This window comes from Oryctolagus cuniculus, chromosome 7 (genome assembly GCF_051225735.1).
Source record: "Oryctolagus cuniculus isolate XC-2025 breed Fujian yellow rabbit chromosome 7, ASM5122573v1, whole genome shotgun sequence".
Taxonomy (NCBI): domain Eukaryota; kingdom Metazoa; phylum Chordata; class Mammalia; order Lagomorpha; family Leporidae; genus Oryctolagus; species Oryctolagus cuniculus.
Window position 1 is genome coordinate 143,463,330 of NC_142873.1, and position 17,964 is coordinate 143,481,293.

Sequence of the window (17,964 nt, forward strand, 5' to 3'; positions counted from 1 at the left end):
TACAGCTTTTACGTCATTTCAGCTTCAATTGTGATGGAGGAGGTATCTCGAATAAGAAAGCTGAGCTCAGATTTGTTCAGGACCTTTTGTTTAGTAAAGTGGCAGAGAAGAGCTAGAAGGCTTACAAGAATGTGATTCCTGGGGCCGGTGCTGTGGTGTAGCGGGTAAAGCAGCAGACTGCAATGCCAGCATCTCACATGGGTACTGGCACAAGGCTCAGTTGCTTCACTTCTAATCCAGCTCCCTGCTAATGCACCTGGGAAGGCAGAAGATGGCCCAAGTCCTTGGGCCCCTTCACCAACATGGGAGACCTAGAAGAAGCTCAAAGCTCCTGGCTTCAGATCTGCCCAGTTCCAGCTGTTGTAGCCATTTAGGAAGTGAATCAGCAGATGTGTCTCTGTGTCTCTCCCTCTCTCTGTCTGTAACTCTACCTCTCAAATAAACTAAATAAATCTTTAAAAAAAAGAAAAATATGATTCTTACTTTTTTTTAATATATTTATTTTTTATTTGAAAGGCCGAGCTACAGAGAGGCTGAGGCAGAGAGAGAGAGAGGAAGGGAGGGAGGGAGGGAGGGAGGGAGGAGAAGGGGGGGGGGGAGGGGAGATCTCCCATCTGCTAGTTCACTCCCCAAATAGCTGCAATAACAGAGCTGGACTGATTTGAAGCCAGAAGCCTGGAGATTCCTCTGGGTCTCTCATGTGTGTGCAGGGGCCCAAGGACTTGGGCCATCTTCCACTGCTCTCCCAGGCCATAGCAAAGAGCTGGATTGGAAGTAGAGCTGCCAGACCTAAACTGGTGCCTATGTGGGATGCCGGCACCTTAACCTATTACACCAACATTCTGCTGTACATGATGGTTCTTCGATTTATTAGTTAAATTTGGCTATCATTAGTATATCCTAAAACTTGACCTCCAACTAATAACTGAGTTATTACACACAAAGTTAAACAACCAATAATATTAAAAATCTGGAACTTGATCCTAGAACATATTCCCAAGAACCACTAAAAGCTAATACATACAAATAAAGCATACAAATAAATTTTAATGTTATGAGGTAAGGGATTGGTGGCACAAAACATGAGTAATTTAACTCCACAAAAGATTTAATGCTGCTCAGTTCGAAAAAAAAAAAAAAAATTTTTTTTTTCCATCGAGCTTTCTCCTGGAGCAAACACCCCCAGTTTCACTTTTGGCAAGGTATGCTGACTTACAGGAAGAGAAATGTCAGGAGACCAGTAGTAAGGACAAGCAGAGCACCTCAGGACTGACAAATTTAGAAAACAGAATTTCCAGCTTCTAAATAGTTAGCTATAGAGACCTCTTAGATGATTTAACAAGGAAAATACAGAACAAAGGGGTACTTTAGATACAGTTTATGCTTGGTTTGGGAAGAAAGAAATACCAATTCTGTACCTCTCCAGGCCGAATCTTGATAAAAAAGCTGCTACGTTTGTAAGAAATCTTCAATACTTTAGGCCAAGGAAAGCGGTTAATTCTCAGCTTATCTTTATAAACCAGAAGGCCACTAGAGCAGACACCCAGGATAATATCTACTCCTTCCAAGTCCTGAAAAAGAAAAGCATTAGCATTTAGTTTTGACCAAAGTGCTCAGCACACTATTAACTATTATTAATTTTAAAATATCAATAACCAAAACCAGTTACAAAGCATACAATGACAAATAAATTTTAACCTAACAATCATAATCTATTGGACTATTATGTTTAAGTCACCACACATGATTTCCTGGAGGTCAGGACTTAGCCCTATGGATGCTACCAAATATTCATGCACAATTATAATTATTTTTATGAAAAAAAATTGCAATTCCTTCAGAAAAGAAGATATAACAATTGACTCTATCCCTGTAAAATACAATATAAAAGAATCTTAGATTCTTATAATAATTGATGTTAAATATATTAAATTATAAAAATTATCCCTAAGCCAGGAATGAATATTAAGGCAAAATGAAGACATATTTACATGTTTCTTTATTAAAAATATTTAAAAATTAAATGTAACATATCTATGCAATCGAAGGAAAATAAAATTCACCTGTGTTAACCTCTAACCGATGACTACTTGTTCAATTAGGTAATCAAACCGAGAGTTAAATGCTGTTTCACTACTGTTTCTCAAAATGAGCAAAGTAAAGCAAGTGAGTGCCTACATGGACATGCATAAAAGGGAAGGAAAAATCACATACAGCTCCAATGACTACATAACTGTGATTTCCCAAGAAGCCCTCTCTAAGTTTTTAAGTCTGTGGGTACAGCTGTATCTCTCTCTTAATTGTATGCTTTAGAGAAACAATTTGCTTTACAACATTTGGGAAAGAACATGTTGCCTGACTCCTCCATCTGTTCCTGATTTAACACCAGTGTCCAACAGGAACTGAAAAGCAAAACTTCACAATTTCAGTTTTGGAAGTGCACCTGATGTGAGGTACTGATCTTCCCATCATTTACTTTAGAGATTCATAAAAGTTACAGTTCCAGCCCTCTTTGTTCTCAAGAAAAACCACTAACATGCAATGCAATTTTATTAGAATAGAATTTAAGTAAGGAAGAGACTATCAAGATACTCAGGATAGGAGAATTCGAACAGTTTATTTTAGTCCAATTACACACCAGATGCTTGGATGTCCTTTTCTAAATTCCTGTCCAGTGCCTACTTTGCCCATCCTGGCATACTTCCAGTGACAGGGAGCTCACTGTCTACTGAGGTAGCCCATCCCATCTTTGAACAGCTTTGCTAGGCGATTTGTCAAGTTGAGATGAACAGTATATTTCCCTATAGTTTTCATCTCTAGGTTCTATCTTAAAGCCATAGTAAAATCTCACCTTCACATACCAGTCCTTTAAATGCCTAAAAACAGACATTTGTCTTCCCCAAACTTTCTCTTTCATGAGCTAACTATTCCTAATTCCTCTGATGTTTCTCACTGGATATGGTTTTGAGTCTCCTGATGGTGTATTCCAGGTTAGTTCTTCTGAATGAGTCTCTGATCATTCCCTTGAGCCCTTTTCCCTCACAATCTACTCAATCTCCCCAGACATTTTGTATCTGAAGCTGAGGGGTCAAAGGACTTGCCTTAAGCATTCATTCTCTCGTGTTGCATTAAGCAGAATTAGGACTAAAGCTAGTTTCCAATGCCCAAGTCTCGTAGTTCTCAAATGAGCCACTGTGGTTATGTGAAATGCTGCTGTCTTAAATACACACACACACACACACACACACACACACACACTTGAAAGAGTTACAGAGAGGCAGAGGCAGAGGCAGAGAGAGAGAGGTCTTCCATCCAGTGGTTCACTCCCCAAAAGGCTGCATGGTTGGAACTATGCTGATCCAAAGCCACGAGCTTCTTTTGGGTCCCCAACATGGGTACAAGGGCCCAAGGACTTGGGCCATCTTCTACTGCTTTCCCAGGACATAGCAGAGAGCTGGATCAGAAGTGGAGTAGCTGGGATTCGCACCAGCGCCGATATGGAATGCCGGCGCTGCAGGTGACAGCTTTACCTTCTAGGCCACAGCGCCAGTTCCAGAAATGTTGCTTAGAGGTTACACTCTGAGAACCACTACCCTAGGCCAATGGTTCTCATATTCAAGCATGAATTAGAATCATTTGGGAAACTCACTGAATCTAGAGATTTAGTACATTTAGTACAGCCTGGCCTGCAGAGTAATTTTGTAAACGTGGAAGACACCCAGGAATCTGCATATCAGCAGGATTTCTGATATAGCTGATGTTGGCTGAGAAACATGCCTTGCTGCCACTCTATATTTTCTTTTCTTTTTTTTTCTTGACAGGCAGAGTGGACAGTGAGAGAGAGAGAGAGAGAGAAAGGTCTTCCTTTTCCATTGGTTCATCCTCCAATGGCCGCTGCAGCCAGCGCTCTGTGGCCAGCGCACCACGCTGATCCGAAGGCAGGAGCCAGGTGCTTCTCCTGGTCTCCCATGGGGTGCAGGGCCCAAGCACTTGGGCCATCCTCCACTGCCCTCCTGGGCCATAGCAGAGAGTTGGACAGGAAGAGGAGCAACCGGGACAGAATCCGGCGCCCCGACCGGGACTAGAACCCGGTGTGCCAGCGCTGCAGGTGGAGGATTAGCCTAGTGAGCTGCAGCGCCGGCCCACTCTATATTTTCAAATGAAACTGCATTTTAGGAAAATACAATTTCTTTTTTCTAGGTACTACATCCTTTGATCTCTGCAGTGACTTAGATGTGAAACTTTATTCTGATGGTGGAATTGTTAGTGGTCGATTCAGTTGATACTTTTGATTGGTTCAACTGATACACTTAAAATCCAAACAAAAACTACTATTTCTACCCCAGGTAAATATTGGTGTGACACAGATTTTTTTTATTAGTCTGTCTTTTATTGTTAAAACAAAATACCTGCGGTTGAGTACTTTATAAGGAAAAGAGGTTTATTTAGTTCAGTCTGGAGGTTCAAGAGCATGGGGTTGGCATCTGCCCGGCTTCACCAGAGCACGGTTTGCACCGCGGTGAGCAGCACATGCAGAAGAAAGAGAGTCAGGGAATTTGCTGCGCTCCTTTAATAAATCCATTCGTTATTACAGGAACTAACCCAGTCCTGTGAGATCTACATTAATCCCTTAAAAGGGTGGTACCGTCGTAACCTTATCACTTCCACTATACCCCACCTCCTAAAGGATCTACCACCTCAACATTACCACACTGGGGACCAAGCCTCCAGCACCAGAACCTTTGGGAACACAGACTTTATCCAAACCACAGCAGATGAGATACACGCAAAGGCCAAAGTTACCATCAATTTACCTTTGCTTTATGAAGATCAACTCCATACATAGACAACTTTTTGGCATTCTCAAGAAATTCCAAGTCAGCCTGAGCTGGAGTCATGGACCTTTAATAGAATAAAAATTAAAAATTATTCAAGTGTCAATATGTATGGTAATAACATTTGTATATTCATTGTGTTTTATAGATTACACATAAACATATACATATACTAAAATGTATACAAGCTATATGTAATAGTCCTGAAAATAGATTGTTATGGAACAGGACTTCTATTGACACCTGTATCTAAATAATTAAAATATGCCTTAGAAAAAGAGTTCTTGGGGAAATGAAAGATCAAAACTTTATTAGAGAAAAAACGCTTCAATTCTACTCAACAATTTCCTTAAAGCTACCTCATTCATCATTATTTCTGCCCCCCCTCTCTTCAGCCTTTTTCTTCAACACACGTGAACTCCTCCCATTAATTTTCTTGCAAGGAGATGACCAAATTAAATCCTCTAAGGGCATGGCGCAATTTACAATATCCTCTTAGCTGCCCTTTTCTCTCCATATCCCTGAATTGAGTTATTATGAAAATTAAACAAAAGGGCAGCTGATGTTACTTAACTTGGGCTCTTAATAGGGGTAGGCTTGATGAAAAGAACATTCCTGGTAACAGATGGTGTCCTGCCCACTGATCTAAACAAAATAAATTGGTTAATAGAAGCACATAGATAATGCATTCTCTGTTATTAAGATGTCTTCATTATTAAGCATATAATGAATTAGATTTGCTTGAAAACCATCAGTCTCACTGTAAACACTGTGCTGGTTTTTCTCCTTTAGAGTTTCATCTCTTTTGAATAGTGCACATGAGTTATGTTGTATTTTCTACAGAAAGAGATGACTCCTAATGCTGCATAATTCAGACCAATCAAATATAGTTTCTTGGTAACAATAACACAGCCTCAGTCCCCAAAGAAAAAAACACATAAATGCCAGTTTCCCATAAGACAGCCTCAAGCTATAGAAAGCAGCAGGGATCTCTTCATTTAACAGGGAAAGTCTAGTCCTAACCCATCTGTCTTTACCCTCATTAAAAAGAACAAAAGATTCCTTAGAACAAAAACCAAAAGGAAAAAAAAAAAAATCCCAGGGGTGGGGATTTGTTATGACGCAGCTTCCAGAATAAACTTTTAACAACCGCTAAAGCATATCAGAATTCTACTTATTAATGGCCCTGAAGTTAAAGATGAACAAAGGACACTGTGAAAATGAACTCCTATGCAAGTCTGCCTATTCTGGTCATTAAAAACATCTCAGGAAAGCTTTACAGTTTCAATTTTTTTTCCCATTTAAGATATATACTTTTCTAGTTAAAGTTATTCCAAATTATTTTATGTTCTCTGTTGTTCCTCTTGTTGACAGGATGAATTTTGCGATTTTTGAAACTGGAGTAGAGCAAGAAGATTACAGCATCCAACACTTTAAGAAATAGATTTGAGGGATCACACGGTCACAAGAGGGTTAAGACTTTTTTGTGTTGTTTTGTTTTGTTGTTTGAAAGGAAGAGTTACAGAGAGAGCTGGGGAGAGAGGAAGAGATCTTCCATCTGCTGGTTCATTCCCCAAATGGCCACGCTGCCCAGGGCTCTGCCAGCCTGAAGCCAGGAGTCAGGAGCTTCTTGTGGATCTCCCAGACTGGCGCCCATGTGGGATGCCGGCATTGCAGGCAGAGGCTTTAACCTGCTGCACCACAACGCAAGTTGAGACTCTTGGTGTGAGGCAGCAGACCTAGGTCAGGACTCCAGTCACAAGGGCTGGAAATCTACCTCCTGCATTTATGAGTAGTGAGTCGGTGTCTCCCTAATTTTCTCTGTAAAGGAAGAAATCATAATAACTATTTCCAGACACTAGGATAGGCGATGATTTTTGGGAGATATGGGTGGGGGAGTCTTTACTGAATGAATGAATGAATAATTGTTGTAAAACGGCTCTGTAAACTATAAATGTTTATTATTGCAACCTGAGTTTTATAACAGTTCAGTAGTCCAACTATACACAGATGACAAAATAAAGAGAAATGGGGCTGGCGCCTGTGGCGCTGGAATCCCATATGGGCCCTGGGTTCTAGCCCCGGTTGCTCCTCTTCCAGTCCAGCTCTCTGCTGTGGCCGGGGAAGGCAGTGGAAGATGGCCCAAGTGCTTGGGCCCTGCACCCGCATGAGAGACCAGGAGGAAGCACCTGGCTCCTGGCTTGGGATCGGCGAAGTGTGCCGGCCGTAGCGGCCATTTGGGGGGTGAACCAATGGAAGGAAGACCTTTCTCTCTGTTTCTCCCTCACACTGTCTGTAACTCTACTTGTCAAATAAATAAATAAAAAATCTTTAAAAAAAAAAAAGAGAAATTATTTGGATCAGTTGAATTTGAAAATGAATTTTAAAACACTAAATTGGGGCCAACACTGTGGCGTAGCAGGTTAAAGCCCCAGCCTGCAATGCTGGCATCCCATATGGGCACAGGTTCGAGTCCCGGCTGCTCCTCTTCCAGTCCAGCTCTCTGTTATGGCCTGGGAAATCAGTAGAAGAAGGCCCAACTCCTTGGGCCTCTGCACCAGAGTGGGAGACCTGGAAGAAGCCCCTGGCTTCTAGCTTCAAATCAGACCAGCTCCGGTCATTGTGGTCATTTGGGGAGTAAACCAGTGGAATGGAAGACCTCTCTCTCTGGTTCTAACTCTCTCTATAACTCTTTCAAATAAATAAAATTTTTTTCTAAAAAAAAAAAAACACTAAATGAAGCAATAATGATGAAAATCTCCCCTACATTCACTCCTCCAACTCTATGTGACAATTACAGGCTCACTTTGAATACAGATTTAAATTTCAAACTATGTAGATAAATGCTTCTATAAATAAGTGGTTTTTTTAAGATTTATTTTTTGTTTATTTAACAGGCAGAGTTTACAGAGACAGGGAGAGGCAGAGAGAGATCTTCCATCTGCTGGTTTACTCCCCAAATGACTGCAACAGCCAGTGCTGAGCCAGGCTGAAGGCAGGAACTTCTAGGTCTCCCACATGGGTGCAGGGGCCCAAGTACTTGGGCCATCTTCCTGCTGCTTTCCCAGACACCATTAGCAGGGAGCTGGATTGGAAGTGGGCACCCATATAAGAAGCTGGTGCTTTACCCACTATGCCACAGTACTGGCCCTCTCTCCAAATTGTTTTTTAAGAGTAAGCTCTGCTCTCCATTCAACCATGTAATCTTGCTTTCCCCCAGTCTGAGTGTGGGCACTTTCTCTGCCCTTTCCATTCTGATGGATGCCCTGTCCCCAATAAGACCTTGCTACTCTGCAAAAAAAAGTAAGCTCTGCTAATGTGATTAAAATATAACTTGATCTTCTTGCTTGGATGGATACACATTTCCAAAACACAAGTTTTACATGAAGCATATCTATGTGACTGTTAAAATCTTAAGTAGCTTTACAAAAAACTGAAGATTCATCTTTTAGGAGCAATTATGCTGCTGAGTTGTTCACAATTCTGTGTTGATTGTACTGAGTTATGGCCCTGTGTTGGAAAATAATTAATTTAATTAGCAGATTTCTCAGGAGACACATGAATTGGACTGATTTTTTATGTTGATAAGCTTTTTTTTTTTTTTTTTTTAAAGATTTTACTTATTTATTTGAGAGGTAGAGTTACAGACAAAAAGGTTTTCCATCTGCTGGTTTAATCCCCAAATGGCTGCAATGGCCAGAGCTGAGCTGATCTGAAGCCAGAGCTGCTTCTGGGTCCTCCATGTGGTGCAGGGGCCCAAGCACTTGGGCCATCTTCCACTGCTTTCCCAGGCCATAGCAGAGAGCTGGACCGGAAGAAGAGCAACTGGGACTTGAACTGGCATCCACATGGGATTCCAGTGCCACAGGCAGGGGCTTAGCCCACTATGCCACAGCGCTGGCCTCTTGATAAGCTTTAAGCCGTGATGGAGTTGAGGTGTTAAATCATATTTATTGAATTAAATACTCATACAGGTCTCATTGTTGCCATCAAGAATTATGAGAAGCAGTCATAAGAAGAATTACTTTTTTAAAAAAAAAATCATTATTTTTTTTAAAAGGCAGAGTTACATAGAGAGAGAGAGAGAGGGAGGGAGAGACAGAGAAAGAGATCTTCCATCTGCTGGTTCACTCCCCGAATGGCCACAATGGCTGGAGTTGTGCCCAAATGAAGCCAGAAACCAGGAGCTTCTTCCAGGTCCCCCACATGTGTGCAAGGGCCCAAGCACTTAGGCCATCCTCTACTGCTTTCCCAGGAACATTAGCAGGGTGTGGAGGGAAGTGGAGCAGCAGAGACTTGAACCAGCACCCATACAAGATGTTAGCATCACAGGCAGCGGCTTAACCTGCATGCCACAGTGCTGGCCCCAGACCACTCCTGCTGTGGACAATTTCCTCAACCTGCTTATCTATGTGGATGCAAAATACCCCAAAATGAATGTCCTTCTTGTCTGGCTTCGTCTCTGAATCCTACCTTCAACCCAGGCTCCCATACACACTACCTTCCTCATCCATTTGAGCTCTGACTGCTCATGTCAGGATGCTCCCCTGCTTAGGCCTCAACGTCCCAAGCCAGCTCACCTCTCTGCATGGATGACTACTTTGTTCTGCTCCACCTAACGTTCTAGAAAGCTTTTTCTAATGATTAAAAATAATGCATATTTATTGAGTGGAATATGGAAAATGTTAAGAGCACAAAGAAAATCTTCTATAATCACACCATTCATGGATATTTGCACATTTAAATTTTACCAATCAATTGATTTTACAAAACACTGTTGCAAATTAAATTTAAGTTATTTTTAAATGGGAGCCAGTGCTGTACCATTAAAGGTTAAGCCTCTGTCTGCAGTGCTGTCATCCCACAAGGGGACTGGTTCAAGTCTCAGCTGCTTCAGTCCCAATCCAACTCCCTGCTAATGGCCTGGGAAAGCAGCAGAAGATGGCCCAAGTCCCTGGGCCCCTGCGCCCATGTGGGAGACCCAGAAGAAGCTATTGGTTCCTTGCTTTGGCCTGGCTCAGCCCTGGCTGTTGTGGCCATTTGGGGAGTAAACCAGTGGATAGAAGATTCTCATTCTCATCTTCCTTCTCTCTCTCTCTCTCTCTCTCTCTCTCTCTCTCTCTCTCTCTCTCTCCAGTAGATAGAAGATTCTCATTCTCATTCTCTCTCTCTCACTGTATCTGCCTTTCAAATAAATCTCTTAAAAAATCTTTGAAATCATAACAAACCAGCTAGAAGAAATCAGATAGCCCTAAACCACCAAGAGTATCATCACAAATTTACTCATTAACAGCTAATAATTCACTGCTTCTGAGAATGGCAGCTTACAAAAGTAGCTAGGGAACTCTGAGCATTGGTTAACTCTTGCTCATTAAAAAGAGAAGTTATAGCCAGCTTTCCCTGTATTTATTTTTTTAAGCAAGTGGGGTCAAGATAGACCATTCAGTGAGTTCCAGTGTTCTTTGACAGCCTTTTTAAAATGCTAGTTGCACCTCCTAATTAAGGATTGTGATTTCAAATAATTAAATAGGGGACAACTGACAAGTTTACATACCTTACTAATACCCATAAATGGAAGGTAATTAATTTTAAAGCTTCATTTGCTAATGTAGATTTAAAGTGTTTAATTGTAGCTTCAAAATCCCTGTCTGGGCAAAGGGCCACTATTAAGGGTTTCACTCACATAGGCTGTCTCCTATTTGTCTTAGGAGCAGGGTGGTAATTGCTTGTTCTTTTCAATACATAACAAAATACTTATGTCTCAGCAGAAGTTTTCTGGGCTAGTGAAAACACCATGTTGTTGGACATAAATATTTCACTTGGCTTTCCATTAGAGAGGGTCACCAATCTTTCCAAAAAGGAGCACAGGAACTCCACAGTTACAGAACTCTACGTTTCCTAGTCATAGTGATCCATCACAGTTCAATCATACAGCTGATTGGATACCACCTGGACTGCAACCCTTTGTATTTTTATTTAGATTTAAAGTCTTTTAACTTCTAATTGTGGTTCCTCAAATCCAGACTCACATTCATCATTTGTAAAATGGGGATAAGAATTATGATTTTCCCAGCAAATATTTGAACTCTTATTATGCATATATGCTAGTAACTGTGCTAAGCATTTTACATGAATTTTATGATGTAACAATTACAAAATTCACATATCATCCCCATGTGAAGAAAACAAAAACCTAGAGGGCTTAAGTAACTAAGAGTCACATAGACGTTAAAGAACGGAGTATAAATTTTAAAATATTTCAAAGACTGACTCCAGAGTGAATGCTTTTAACCCCAGTGGTACCCTGTCACCTAACTCAGTGGCCCTTGAACTTCTTTGGCCACAGGACTTCTTTCGTCTCTTAATTATTGAGGATGCCAAAGAGCTTTTGTTTCATGTGGGTTATATCTATCAGTGCTTACTATATTAGAAATTAAAACTAAGAAAAAGTTAAAATATTAATTTTCTAAATAACACGCCTCTTCCAATCCAGTTCTCTGCTATGGCCTGGGAAAGCAGTGGAAGATGGCCCAAGTGCTTGGGTCCCTGCACCCACATGGGAGACCAGAAAGAAGCTCCTGCTTCCTGGCTTCGAATCGGCCCAGCTCCAGTCATTTGGGGAGTGAACCAGTGGATGCAAGACCTTTCTGTATCTCCTTCTCTCTGTCTGTAATTCTACCTCTCAAAAAAATAGATAAAATCTTTAAAAAAACATAAGAGGCTAATTTAGTTCATAACTCAATTACACCAGTGCATTTCCCCAAGACGACTTCAATTTGTAGTAGAAAGGCTTTCTGTGTACTTCCCATTTAATCACACAGACTATTAACCAGGATTTAATAAAATTAATATTTTACTGTTTTGTTAAGGTTATTCTTAAGTTTTCAGGCCCTTTTAATTTTTTATCTGCATGTGCATGTTGGGGAAGAATATGACATTAGTACAGTTTGGTGTTAACTGCCTTGATTTGCACTCTATCCATTTCAACCCAGTGAAAAAAGCAAATAACACTGTAGCATTATTATGAAAATAACTTTGACTTCTTAGCCCCTTGAAAGAATCATGGAGATCATCAGGATCTATAGACCACCCTGTCAGAACCCTTGGCCTAACTCAAAGGATGGTTATAAAGATTAAATGTGCAAGGACCTCCAGGTGCTGGGATGTCTCCTGGCACCTACCCATCGCAGTCCCTGAGGGCTACTCCCACCAGCTGATGAGGGAGCTGCGTGTGCCTCGTTCCCCACCCCTCCAACGCGAGACCTGTCCTCAGGATGGAGCTGATAAACTCACTCTCAGGTACAAAAAAAAAAAAAGATTAAATGTGATACTCTTACTGAAGAACTTAGCATAGTATCTGACACATAATAATAAATGGATAATAATTAGCTACTTGCAACTATAATGAATATTATGTAATAACACTGCAAAAGAAAGCCAAGCATAGGATGAGAGTTAGACTCTAGGCAGTCTTTTCAAACATGAGATTTTATTATAACAAATTAACTATAAACAGAATCATCAGAGATAAAGTATCAGTCATAATCTGAAACCACTATTTTTTGCAGTGCAGCTTTATGGCAGCAGTAAGATAATTTCTTTTACTATTTTATGACTGCCCAGTTATACTACTACTGTTAATAAAAATTATTTTAAATTATAAAATAAAAAGAATATTCCCTTACAATTATTACATTGTAACAAATCAATTATTTTGATTGTTTCTGTCCAATACTTGCTTTTGTATGTATAAGTTTTATATATATCTTATACAAATAAATTTTTAGAATATAAATAGTAGTTCTAAAATATATTCAAAGATAACATAACATCCTTCAGTTAAAATCATTAACGAGTTTTAAAATGGTTGTTTAGTGATCCCAGAAACCAGTGCAGTGGATTGTATAAGCCAGAACTTTAAAGCAAACTGTGGTAGTTCTCTACCCCTAGAGAGCTGGGTGACTCTCAGAAGCCTACTGTTTTGTAGGTTACAGACATTAAAGTCCTTATGGTTCTCGTGACAGGTGTCCAAACTTACTGGGGGCATCCTGAGTTAAACCTCTCTTATCTGAAGCATTCCTATCATTGCAACCCTATTGGTACCACAAGAAGGCATAAGTTGGTTCAAGGGCTACACTGAATGCTTGTTATTACCATGGCAAATGAACGGACAACTCTTTGGAATTCTCTTTGAGCCAACTGTAAAATTTAGTTATAGCAAGTCACTTGAATAAAAATGGATATATGGTAGAAAGAAACACAAATTACTCCAGCACTTTAATATCAGCTAACACTTATAGAATATTCTGTGAAAACACAGTGACATCCTAGTAAGCGTTTTACATATATTACCTTTTCTAAACCTAAAAAATCACACTATTTCTTCTGAGGTTTTAATCTCTATTAGACATAGAGAATCTGAGACAAATTCTAAGTAAATTACTTAAATCATAAGGCTCAGACAAAGCAGAGCCAAGATTCCAACCTAGCTCAGACAGGCTACATGCCCTTGCTCTGACATCACCAACAGGTTTCATGAAAAAAGCAGTACATGAATTTCATAAAAACTTTTACAAATACCTTCACAGGGGGGTTTCATGGACCTTCTGAAATCTATCCACATATGTAGATCTCAAGTTAAAAATCCCTGTCTTAAGATTCCAAGGCACATTATACAGCATAAGCTTAAAAATCCAGCGGGGGAAAAAGGCAAGGTGGGGGACTGTGTCCACTTGGGATAACCACATCCTATCACAGTGCCTGGGTTTCAGTCCTGTCGCCATTCCTGACTCCAGCTTTCTGCCAATGCAGACCCCAGGAGACAACAGTGATAGCTCAAGTAACTGAGTCCCTGCCACCCACGTGGGAGACCTGGATTGAATTTCTGGCCCTCCACTTCGGTCTGGCCCAGTCTCAGCATTGTATGCACTTAGGGAGTAAACCACAGATGAGAGCTCTCCTTCCTTTTCTCTCTTTCCTTTATATCTGTCCATCTCTGTCTCTCTCTCTCTCTCTCTCAAATTAAAAAAAAAGATTTCAAAAAATAAAGACTGTTTTTTTTTAAAGGCAATAGCAATAACAGCTATCACTTATTGAGTACCTATTATGTTCCAGGCACTGTGTAAAGTGATTTGTCTCACTTAGTTTTCATCCTACAATGCAATGCCCATTATTCTGCTGGAAAATATGTTCAGAGAGCTTAAATGACTCGCCTACCACTTACTCACAAAAGTTCATTCTGACTGTTTCTACGGCACCATGACCCCTCTTAGGCAAACACTGAATCAATACAAGGTCAAGGGTTTAAACTTAACGCCAAAGCAATATAGAACAAACCCTGGAGACATATTCACCTGTATGATTTATGCAGTTCCATGACCTTCTCTTCAAGTTCCTTGGTCTGATTTGGAGCCACTTTAAAATCACTAACATAATCCACTCCATGGAGTTCTGGGTCATAGTCTCCCAACTCAGACTGGATGGTGTAAGAACCCAATAATGCTAAGGTTGCAAAGGAACACGGCAGACGTCCTGAAACTATGTCTTGGCGAAGCTGAAGACATAAATAGTATCTACAAGTCAAAAAAGAAAAGATGTTATCAGGTCAATAAGAATAACAATAATGATAAAATAGAGAGAAAAGGAAGAAAATGGGGGGGGGGAGAGAAGCAGAAAAGAAAAATAAGAAATAAGAAGAAAAGAAAGATTAAGTAACCATTAGATAATATAGGTATTAATAATTGTTCAATGTAGGTAGTGGCAGATGGTCATTCATTTACCATTGTTTCCTTTTTGTATGTTTGAAACTTTCCCATAAACAAAAAGAAATACTGTCACTGTGTTAGACTCATGGTAGAATGCAGATTAGGTAGAAAAGACAAAAAGCTGGGAAAGTCTGGAGGAGATAAAGAAACTAACATTTTGTTGAGAATATTATCACATACACAGTAATTTTCTCATCTTCACCAAAAAAACATGTGAGGCGGGTTTCAATGTCAGATTATAGAAGAGGAGGCAACCCAAGGGCTTGGCTTCTCAGTGTGACATAGTAATAAAGCTTGCTGGGCACCAAAGCCAGTCCTTTATTTTCTATTACTCTGCTTTGCCAAATGTACAAATATTGTCCTTCATACACAAAGATGACATTGGAGCTGGCGCTGTGGCGTAGCAGGTAAAGCTGCCGTCTGCAGTGCCAGCATCCCATATGGGTGCTGATTCAAGTCCCGGTCATTGTGACCATTTGGGGAGTGAACCACTGGATGGAAGACCTCTCTCTCTCTCTCTCTCTCTCTGCCTCTGCCTCTGCCTCTCCATAACCCTGCCTCTCAAATAAATACATCCTAAAATACATCCTAAAATACATCCTACATTTTCACTAGGCTATGACCCTTCTGGTATGTTTTTCCTCCAAGATGGGTTAAGTTGGATGTAACCTTCCAAACACTATCAGCCACCATATATGACTAATTTAATAACTTCTGGGAATTCAGATAAGCAGTTAAAACAGGTCACTCCAACAAACCAACCAAGTACTTTAACATACAACAGACACTTCTATCAGGGTAATGGTCACAGGGCTCTGACCTTGCTACTCATTCTGACTGAGTTGACTAGTTCAGCCTCTTTAACTAAACAGGAAAGTATAATTAAATTGAAAATTCCTAAACTAGAATCACCTGGTTTTTTACCATAAGATGTTGAGTAACACATGCATAAGTAATAATGTTTGCTATCTACAATTAATCATTGCGTTCTTTTTGTAAAGGGCATGAGGCAAGCATTGTGGCATATTGGAGTGCCTGGATCAAGTCCTGGATCCTCTGTCTAATCCAGCTTCCTGCTAATGCACCTGAGAGGCAGCAAATGATGCTCGAAGCACTTGGGTTCCTGACACTCCTGTGGGAGACTCAGATGGAGTTCCTGGCTCCTGGCTATTGTGAGCATGTTGGGAGCGAACCAGGAGATGGAAGATTTCTTTCTCTCCCCCTCTGTCATTCTGCCTTCAAAAAAAAAAAAAAAAAAAAAAAAAAGGCAAAAGCAATCCCAAACAAGTCACAAGAATCTTAAACTCCTGCAAAATGTAGGAAATTAGTAATGTTTATTAGGGATAAATTTTGTTTTACACAATAAGCCTGAATGAAGAAAGATAAGGAAATAGCCAACTCTGAGACAAATATTGCCTGTAACAAAGAAATAACCAAAACAAATTTTTCAAGCGAAGATAAGGCATTTCAAATGCAAGTGTACTAAAAGTGACTAGACAACAAAGTAATTTTTTTAAAAAGATGTATTTATTTATTTGAAAAAATTACAAAGAGAGAGGAAGAAACACAGAGACAGAGAGAGAGGAGGGAGAGATCTTCCATCCACTGGTTCACTCCCCCAAATGGCTGCAATGGCCAGGGCTGAGCCAGGCCGAAACCAGCAGTAAGGAGCTTCTTCCAGATCTCCCACATGGGTGCAGGGGCCCAAGCATTTGGGCTATCTTCCTCTGCTTTCCCAGGCACATTAACTGGATTGGAAGTGTAGCAGCTGGGTCTCGAACCAGTACCCATATGGGATGCCAGCGTCCACAGTTTTACCCACTGTGCCACAAGGTCAGGCCCCAAAGTAATTTTTTAAAACTGTACAATGGGCTGGCACTGTGGCTCACTTGGCTAATCCTCCGCCTAAGGCACCAGCACCCCGGGGTTCTAGTCCCTGTTGGGGCGCCGGGTACTAGTTCCAGTTGCTCCTCTTCCAGTCCAGCTCTCTGCTATGGCCCAGGAAGGCAGCGGAGGATGGCCCAAGTGCTTGGGCCCCTGCACCCGCATGGGAGACTGGGAGGAAATACCCAGCTCCTGGCTTCGGGTTGGCGCAGTGCCAGCCATAGCAGCCATTAGGGGAGTGAACTAACAGAAAGAAGACCTCTCTCTCTGTCTCTCTCTCTCTCACTGTCTAACTCTGCCTGGCAAAAAAAAAAAAAAAAAAAAAAAAAAAAAAAAAAAAACCTGTACAATGGGCACTTGGCCTATTGGCTAAGCTGCTGGTTGGGATGCCCACATCATGTCAGAGTGTCTGGGTTCAAATCCCAGCTCTGCTCCAGATTCTAGCTTTCTGCTAATGTGTAACTTGAGAGGCAGTAGGTAAGGGCTCAAGTGGTTGGGTCCATGCTACCCACACGGGAGAGCTGAATTGAGCCCAACTTTGGCTGTTGCAGGAATTTGGGGATGGAAGATCTCTGTCTCTTTACTTTTCAAACAAATATAAAAGAGTTTAGTCTCTTCCTTTATTTTAGAGATATGAAAACTGAGGCTAGAGATTGTAAATCTGTCTGAAACTAGACAGTTGACAGCAGAGAAGAATTAAGATGCAGTTTCTCAACAACTACCAGATCAATTTAACATCTGCCCAGGACCTACTGTGTACGAGGCTCCAGGAAGGATGTACATAATATATACAGTTACACTCTTTACAATATATTACTTTTCTATTTTTCTGGTTAATATTTTTCTAGCATCCAATAAAAGCAACTTTCTTAAAAGAAATCAGTAGGCTTATTTTGAAGAGTAGAAGAGATCATTTCATAAATTATGTGGATTCAGTGCAAGATTCAGTTCATGAGGATCATACCTGATAATATACTGTGAAAGGGAGATAGGAAGAAATAATAGTGATACTAAGAATGTTAATGATTTTGTTTCCTGTAATGAGAAACATGGTAGGAGTATGAAAAACAAAAAACAGCAGAGGGGTGGGTGTTTAGTGGTTATGATGCTACTTGGGACGCCCATGTCCTATATTAGGTGCCCAGGTTTGAGCCCTATGTCCACTCTCCATTCCAGCTTCCTTGGGAGGCAGCAGGTAATGGCTCAAGTAGCTGGGTCCCTGCCACTCTTGGGGAAACCTGGACCGAGTTCCTGCTCTTACCTTTGCCTGGCCCCGACCCAGGTGTTGTGGGCATTTGGGAGCAAACCAGTGGATGAGTATATGGAAGATCTCTCTCCCTCAAATAAGTAAAATAAATGAATCAATAAAATTTTAAAAACACAAGCAGACTTATTTTACCACTACATTTGTGTCATCCCCTTTGGAGGATGGTGTGGTTCATAGAATCCCTGCCAACAGCCTGACATAACACCCATGATGA

General features: G+C 40.7%; 1 protein-coding gene across 50 annotated transcripts in view; it reads right to left on the reverse strand.

Moving 5' to 3' along the window:
- Nucleotides 1-17,964, reverse strand: part of EPB41 (erythrocyte membrane protein band 4.1) — a 228,658-nt gene that overhangs the window by 78,224 nt on the left and 132,470 nt on the right. For all 50 annotated transcript variants that reach the window (XM_070078946.2, XM_070078923.2, XM_070078944.2 and 47 more), the window contains exons 7-9: nucleotides 14,189-14,407; nucleotides 4,815-4,902; nucleotides 1,419-1,571 (exon numbers count right to left, since the gene is read on the reverse strand). In XM_070078946.2, coding sequence (XP_069935047.1) covers nucleotides 1,419-1,571; nucleotides 4,815-4,902; nucleotides 14,189-14,407 — 460 coding nt within the window. The remainder of the gene's footprint in view (nucleotides 1-1,418; nucleotides 1,572-4,814; nucleotides 4,903-14,188; nucleotides 14,408-17,964) is intronic.